Consider the following 8,721-nt stretch of genomic DNA (forward strand, 5'->3'; position numbering starts at 1 on the left):
TAGAGGATATTTCTCCAAAAAGTACAATCTTTGTCCCCATGTGCAGTTGTAAACCGTAGTCTGGCTATTTTATGGCAGTTTTGGAGCACTTCCTTGCTGAGCAGCCTTTCAGGATATGTCGATATAGGACTCATTTTACTATAGATATAGATAATTTTGCACCTGTTTCCTCCAGCATCTTCACAAGGTTATTTGCTGTTGTTCTGGGATTGATTTGCACTTTTCGCACCAAAGTACGTTCATCTCTAGGTGACAGAATGCGTCTCCTTCCTGAGCGGTATGACGGCTGCGTGGTCCCATGGTGTTTATACTTGCGTACTATTGTTTGTACAGATGAACGTGGTACCTTCAGGCATTTGGAAATTGCTCCCAAGGATGAACCAGACTTGTGGAGGTCTACAAAAACAAATTCTGATGTCTTGGCTGATTTCTTTCGATTTTCCCATGATGTCAAGCAAAGAGGCACTGAGTTTGAAGGTAGGCCTTGAAATACATCCACAGGTACACCTCCAATTGACTCAAATGATGTCAATTAGCCTATCAGAAACTTCTAAAGCCATGACATAATGTTCTGGAATTTTCCAAGCTGTTTAAAGGCACAGTCATCTTAGGGTATGTAAACTTCTGACCCACTGGAATTGTGATACAGTGAAATAATCTGTAAACAATTGTTGGAGAAATTACTTGTAATGCACTAAGTAGATGTCCTAACCGACTTGCCAAAACTATAGTTTGTTAACAAGAAGTTTGTGGAGTGGTTGAAAAACATGTTTTAATGACTCCAACCTAAGTGTATGTGAACTTCCGACTTCAACTGTATGTAACAGATGTAACTTTACGGCGTCCCCTCGCCCCGACACGGGCGCGAACCAGGGACCCTCTGCACACATCAACAACGGTCGCCCACGAAGCATTGTTACCCATCGCTCCACAAAGGCCGCGGCCCTTGCAGAGCAAGGGGCAACCCTACTTAAAGTCTCAGAGCAAGTGACATAACTGATTGAAATGCTACTAGCGCGTACCCGCTAACTAGCTAGCCATTTCACATCCGTTACATGTAGGTATTGTATATAATACACTAGACTTTATTAGACCTTTTAAATTATCCATAGTTGACTATGTTTACCAGTCTTTCCCAGAAAAAAAGGGGTCTTCAGCTGTCCCCGTAGGAGAACCCGTTTTTGTTCCACTTAGAACCCTCTGTGGAAAGAGTCCTAAATGGAACTCAACCAAAAATGGTTCTTCAAAGGGTTCTCTTATGGGGACTGCCAAATAACCCTTTTAGTTTTTTTTCCTAAGAGTGTGGGTGCCACATAATAGAAAGGTAGATTAAAACTAAACAGCAGAAGGGTTGTCCCTCCTTCCTGATGTCAAAGATGACTGATATTGTCGGTGAGTGATGAGCATCATCTGAGATGCAGGGGAATAGCTCTGCTTCTTGTGAACAAACAGTGGGGCTTGTAGTTAAAGATGCACTCTCAAACTTGTGTATAATTTCAGTCAGTAGTTTTAAAAGTTGTGCAAAGGGCCTAAAGTGGCTCTCTTTGTGTGTACTACATCATCCATTTTGTATGGTATGTCCAAGCCTGGTCCCAGATCTATTTGTGCTGGCATGCCAATGGCCATAGGAGTTGTCTATCCAGAACAAACAGATCTGGTACCAAGCTAGGTGGCGTTTTTTATTGTTAGTAGCATCCTTGGACAATGTCTATGATGGATGATCATTCTCAAAACACTAGAGGTTGACTGAAGCACTGGTCTTTTTTGAATTTAGAGGCACAATTGGATATAAATTGTGGCCTTGATTCCATTTGAAAACCTTGTTCCTTTCCTATAATTTGTATTTTATTTTTTATTTAACCTTTATTTAACTAATGGAAAACAGAGGAGCCAGACATGTTTTTGTGCAATGGAACCCCTCATTTTGTCAAATTCTGTTATGTTCTAGAATCAGTAACACTCTTCAGAGTAGTTGAATTCATATTAGATGTTCTTTCCCCCTGGTTGTAACCAGAAGCTGGGTTGTGGAATGTGGACACCTGTGGTTTCACACTTTGTCTTGCTAACAAAAGACAGTTGGGATGCTATTATGACTGAGGGCCAATAATCATATCAAGTTATAAACACCAATACCCTTATGTTGTTATTTTAAAGATTAGGAGTTCAGTTTTCCCATGAAATAATCTGCAAGTGACCGAGTGAACTATGATTGTATTTAAATAACATGTAACTATGATACCAATAAAGACATTTATTATTGTAACTATTTGTTGGTGATTAATTTCTAAAGAAATAATGCATACATTATGCTAGTATTGGATCATATTACTTATGCCTACTCGTACAGTATAGGTTTAGTACTACATGTGCTCAAAATTATAGTTAGCCTAATTTGTGTCAAGGAAAAAAGTCAAATGAACAATTTCACCACTGATCCAACCATTCGTATCATATTTCAGAGTAAACACTTGGCTGTCAAAAGGACAACCTCGGATTCAATTGCCATTTGTCATCATTCTACAAACACCCTCGATGCTCTTTCTCTCTTTTTCTGTAGAGAGCATTGGGGAAGGAGGGGTGGGCAGACAGGCTCCGCTCCCCCTCCAGATCCGCTCCCGGTCCATCTAAAAAGCATTGTTGATCTAATATCACAGTGAGAGAGGATGGCACTTCTATCTGACACCATTCTATCCGCATTTTCTGTAGCACAGATTTTGATCTGCAAATGCTTGAAGGTGCGTCCGTCTTTATTGATTTGGATACATTAACCTTTCGCTTGTGCAATAATTTTTTTTTATACACAGCCTGTGTTCTTCATTGTTATAACATTGTTATAATGTCAATGACTTTGGCGAGTATTGAGATGTATTCAACCCGATGGCTCAAAACATTTAATTAAGAACTTTAACTTTTAAACGTTGTTGAAGTGGACCCCATGGGTGCTTATTCAGTGCCCCACAATAGTTCAAATCAAGTGTCATGCCACAAGGATCTGGGAATGTGTCAGTTCTCCATCTTCGTGTGTATGACTAATTCTGGCCATTTTTGCATCCAGTTATTATAACATACCGGTGAAATCTTTAGCCTACCTGTCTATCGAATAGCGTGAAGATGACTTAGGTTATTATCGAATAATTATGAACTAATAATAGGATCGTGTGAGCTAAATAGCTCCATGTTTGAAATCTAAGAAGACACTGAACCAACTCCTACATTTTTTTAAAGGTTTTTGTCAAATTCAATAGTTGCGTTTCTTTCTCCCATCCAGTGTAGGCATGCTGTTGAAGTCAACGGTGAACTGCAACCCGCAGTTCGGGGCGTTCCTGCATGTGGACCCCCGCATGAACTAATGGAGCACGACATCTTCATGCTTGGGTGACACTTTTGAATGTGGGTCAAATGGAAATAAAAGTATTATCTGAGTTTTTTTCGCCACCCACCCTAACGGATTCATCCCTACTAACTAGCAGAAGCGACACTGGAAGCCAGTTTACTATGCTCCCGCCTGCCCTCACCGTCGTTAACAGAACTGCCTCCCGCTAGCACAGCAGGCTGGAGGCTGGTGCGACACCGTGTCCGAGCTAGCTTGCTAGTTGGCTAGCTAGCACACGGTGTCGCTCCCGCCTGCTGTGTACCGGTGTCATCCTGGCTAAGCTAGCACACAGTGTCCATTACTCCCACCTGCCGAACACCTGCCACCATCGTCATTAACAGAACCGCAGGAAAACAGTGCCCGACAGGCGGGGGCTAAGGACAACATGTACGGTTAGCTAGTTGTTGTCACCCCGCCCCTTCTGTGGGATTTTGTCGGTGGCTGGCATCCAATATTATTATTAGCCGCAGGAAGTAGGGAGCGCCCCCTGATAAATCACAATCATATTATAACAATATATTTTTAGAATATTTTCATTTCCCGACCAAATTAGTGAACTAGGCCTGTATTACTCCTGTTTGAGTGGAGGGGAGTGACAATATGCAGGAACGCCCCAATTGCGGGCAGTAATTTCACCCTTCTTGTTAGAGTGGGAGAGCAGAAAGGCTCTGGACAGGGTGAGAGGAAAGCCCCTCCCCGCTGATTGTAGCCTACGACGCGATGGTGCTTTAATGTCATTGTTTGAGTCGAGCTGCGCCCCGCTTGCATCCGCTGGGATCAAACAACCCCGACAGCGAGATCCCTTTTTGTCATAGAAATCAGACACTGCCTCTCAGTCACACGTGGGCTTCAGAAATTGTAAAAAGTTGAACATCCAGCCAGTACTTGTAATACAGAACGGATCAAGGAGATGCTGAGGACAATCTTAACAGTGTACGACAGGACTCTCTCCACGTATCACTCTCATCGGCAGTAGGATTCATATATTTGTATATAGCTGGTGTGCGCAGTCAATGCTCTGTAGCCTAAAGCATATGCATAACTTTTGTCACGCTTAGAAAAGTAGGCAATACGGGCGAGTTTGTTCTTCGTTTGAAATGGCAATCAAGTCCAGTTCCGTGAGTGTCGCTCTGTAGAGTTTTTTGTTTTGAATGAATAAAAACTATATCACTGTTCTGGTTTCACATAGCATATTTGTAAAAAATGCGGGTTTTGGCACCACTAATTGTTTTCTTTGCGCTGCTCTGTTCAATCTCTGGGCGCGCGTCCGGATGCCCTCTCCGTTGCGAATGCTCAGAAGCCGCGCACACCGTCAAGTGTGTTTCCAAATATTTGCGGAGTGTCCCGTCCGGGATACCAGGGTACACGAGGAATCTGTTTATAACGGGTAATCAGATAAGCAGAATTGGACCAGAATCGTTCAAAGGGCTGGACAATTTAACCACGTTGTCACTGAGTAACAACAGGTAAGATAAACATTGCACCCCCCAAAAATAAGACTTTTGTAGTTTGGACTACTTTTATTAGACTCACTTTCACAAGTTTATATTTCCCTCATGATTTGAAATATCACTGTGTTATTATAGCAAACACGTCAGAGTTTGTCTATATATATTTTTTTCTATTTGTATTTTCTCACACTTTTGAATGTGTCTTAGCATGAAACATTTGATGAGTAGTGTCCTGTTGTGTTGGGTAGTCTTGAATCAACCATGTGCCTACTATTGTGTTATTACTGTTATTATAGACCATGAGTGACTATAGACCTCTGCTCCCACTGACCCTCCCTCCCTGCAGGATAACAGAGGTAGAGTCTCAGACGTTTTCCGGACTGCGTTCCCTCCGCTCTCTGGACCTGAGCTCCAACCAGCTGACTGTGATCAACCCAGAGGCCTTCACCGTTCCGGGCCACACCCTCAGGGAGCTCAACCTCAGCCGAGCTCTCTACAACCACTCCTCTGTCATGGACCTGGCTGTGTCTCTTCGCTGGTCCACCCTGGGGGAGATCCGGACCCTGGACCTGTCAGGGAACAGCCTGATCTACCTGCCCTCTCACACCTTCTCCTACATGGGGGGTCTGCGGAGGCTCATCCTGGCCAACAACTCCCTGGTGGCCCTCCACAATGGCACCTTCTCTGGGCTGGACTCTCTGGAGCAGCTGGATCTGACCTTCAACGCTCTGCGGACCATCCAGGAGGAGGGCCTGGCTGAGCTTGACTCGCTGTGTCCCGGGGCGAGACTCATTCTAGGGGAGAACCCCTGGACCTGTATCTGTGGCATGGAGCCCTTCGCTGCCTGGCTCAACTCCTCCCAGGGACATGTGGGGGACGCAGAGAGCCTGGTGTGTGCCTTCCCCCCAGGCATGAGGAACATCTCTCTGCTGAGGCTGGCGGCTGGGGTGGGCGGGGACAGGGTGGCGCTGGGGTGCCAAAGGGTGGATGAGGGGGTGGACCTGGCCCTCCATACTTCCTACGTGTTCCTGGGGATCGTCCTGGGCTTCGTGGGACTCGTCTTCCTCTTGGTCCTCTACCTCAACCGGCAGGGCATCAAGAAGAGGATCAATGACATGCGGGAAGCATGCACAGAGGTGTTGGAGGGATATCACTACCGCTACGAGCTCGATTCCGACCCCAGGCTCTCTCAGGTCTCCACCACAGCAGACATTTGATGATATCAAGACACTCAAGGGGCTTCCATGATCCTTCTTTCATAATTGAAAACATTGGACTTTTTTTCTATTGCATTTATAGAGAAGATAATGTAAAAACTGTACATATGAATTGTCTGTAAATATAAACATACAGTAAGTATATAACTGGGCATTGCTATTGTTTTCCCAGTAGCTATGTCCATGATTAAAGCATGCACCGTCTGTCTGATCTGAATTCCTTCTCAACCAGTCCTCCCTTTTAGTCCACACATCGTCTGAGACTAGGGATTACCCCTGGCTAACAAATAAAGGGGCATGGACTGTGAAAGAGAACTGTTGTATGGATGGGGGACTGACTGACTGTTCTTCTACATAGATTTTCCCCTCTTAAAAGAGGTGCTTCTCTGTCTGTCCTAGAGTGAAGTGTCACGTGAAGGAGTGAAATGACAATTGGACAGTATCATTTATGTATGTTTTGATTCTTGGAACTGAGAACAGATATGGATGAATATACTTAATTCATGAAGCTGAAGTAATAAAACTGAAGACTGTTCTTATACATTTCACCTGCTATGACTTTACTTGAATGTTGTTCTTTGAGGAGAGATCTTGTAAATGTATATACTATCTCTACCAAGCTCAAGTAAAGCCAAGTTAATCAGCCCATAAGATGCAGGTTGTGTGACACCAACCCCTGTGAAACTTAGGCAAAATGGCTGTGTCTGAAATTGCTCCATATTTCCTGTATGGGCCCTAGTCAAAAGTAGTGCACTTATAAAAGGAATAGGGTACCATTGGGACACAGACAATCTCTCATTGAGCTTTGAGGGCCAGCTCACCCCAGGACTGAGGAGCAGTTCTTTGGTCTTCTGTCCCTCTGCCCCAGGGTGCCTGAATGGAATCCCAGCAGATTAGTCTCCATAGCATTCCAAAGGGAGGAGAACCTCTCCTCTTAGCTCTCCTAAAATCAACTCTCTCTCTCTCTCTCTCTCTCTTACTCACTCACTCACTCACTCTCTCACTCTCTCTCTATTCACAGAGATGAGATGAGTGGAAAAAGGAGGATTGTTCATTCAGTTCACACTGCACAGCCACAGTCATACAGCAACGGAAATCTCCAGTCCCTCTTTCATGAAAATGTGCTTTGTTTTAAGTTCTCTAGTTTTATTGTCAAGATGATGAGAACCAGGACGAGCCTGGGGCTATAGGGCTGGAACTGGAGCTGGGGCTATAGGGTTGATGCTGGGGCTATAGGGCTGGGGCTATAGGGCTGGAACTGAGGCTGGGGCTATAGGGCTGATGCTGGGGCTATAGGGCCGAGGCTGAGACAGGGGCTATAGGGCTGAGGCTGGGGCTATAGGACTGAGGCTGGGGCTGAAGCATGGGGGTGCATGGGGCTGAGCCAAAAGCGAGCCCTCCTCCTCAAAGACAACAGCCGTTCCCTAAAGGAAGGAAAGCCTGGGTGGAGCTGAAGCTGTTTCTGTTCAGGGGACTTTTCAGTGATAGGATACAGATGAGTCTGGAATGCCAGCAACAGAGCAGGCAGCAGCAGTTTCATTCAGAGGTCGAGGCCTGCTCTGCTCTTATTAACCAGTGCAGTGAAGGAGCTGTTGTTGCCTTCCTTCTTACAACAGAAATATACTTAAGCAATAAGGCCAGAGGAGTTGTGGTATATGGTCAATATACCACGACTAAGGGTTGGTCTTAGGCACAACGCAACAAATATAAATTAGCAGTGGTATATTGGCCACATAGCACAAACCCCGGAGGAGCCTTATTGCTATTATAAACTTGTTACCAACATAAATAGAGCAGTAAAACAAAATGTTTTGTCAAACCCGTGGTATACAGTCTGATGTACCATGGCTTTCAGCCAATCCAAATTCAGGGCTCAAACCACCCAGTTTATAGTATTTGTTATACACTTCAATTATAATTCATTACTCTACTGTTATCTGTGTTTTTTTAACCAATTTGTGAAGTGATAGTTGATCTAAATGGGATGTGTTGGGCGTACATATGAAGGGGGTTCTCTTTGAGATGTGTTCCTTGTCGTGATCTGTGATGTTTCTGTCATGATGTCTAAAGTCACAGTGAGAAACCTCCACTTGGTAATTGTTTAGCTAATGTTTAGTCTGGTGTGTGAAAACTAGAGAGGGAGAACAAAGCAACGAAGAACACATTTCTTATTTCTGTCTCCATTTGAAGTTTACATTTTTTATTGCATGTTTTTTTAGTTGAATATAAAGCCTGGACATTGTGTAGAATCCTTTTAACCAATCTTGAAATTCTAATAGCATATTTGAATGAGGTTTATCTTTTTATATATATTTGAATAAAAGCCTGTGTCAGCTTGGTTTTGCGGTGGTTTGCTGCTGGTAGAGAGAATAGAACAAAACACAATGGCTTGGTCTGAAATGCACCCTATTTTCTATATAGTGTACTACTTTTGACCATAGCCCTGGTTAAATGTAGTCCACTATGTAGGGGTTAGGGTATCATTTCAAACAGACACAATAACTTCATAAAACAGGAAGGTGCTCTACTCTGCTATGGTTGAATTGAACAGAGTTTGACTCTCTCATTACTCTGACTCAACCGGCCCCATCGCCGTATTGTTCCTCATTATCCTCTTGCAGAAAAGCTGACTCAATCCCTATGTGGCCGTGGTGATGTAGGACGTGTCACAGAGAAAGAC

The 8,721-nt window shown here is 44.0% G+C and overlaps 1 protein-coding gene across 1 annotated transcript; it reads left to right on the forward strand.

Annotated features, from left to right (window-relative positions):
- The first annotated feature begins 3,396 nt into the window (after positions 1-3,396).
- Positions 3,397-8,379, forward strand: LOC129820017 (trophoblast glycoprotein-like). Its single transcript, XM_055876811.1, has 2 exons — positions 3,397-4,839; positions 5,171-8,379. The coding sequence occupies exons 1-2, from the start codon at positions 4,577-4,579 to the stop codon at positions 6,039-6,041; spliced, it is 1,134 nt and encodes a 377-aa protein (XP_055732786.1). The 5' UTR covers positions 3,397-4,576; the 3' UTR covers positions 6,042-8,379.
- The last annotated feature ends 342 nt before the right edge of the window (positions 8,380-8,721 follow it).

This window comes from Salvelinus fontinalis, chromosome 22, assembly GCF_029448725.1.
Source record: "Salvelinus fontinalis isolate EN_2023a chromosome 22, ASM2944872v1, whole genome shotgun sequence".
NCBI lineage: Eukaryota > Metazoa > Chordata > Actinopteri > Salmoniformes > Salmonidae > Salvelinus > Salvelinus fontinalis.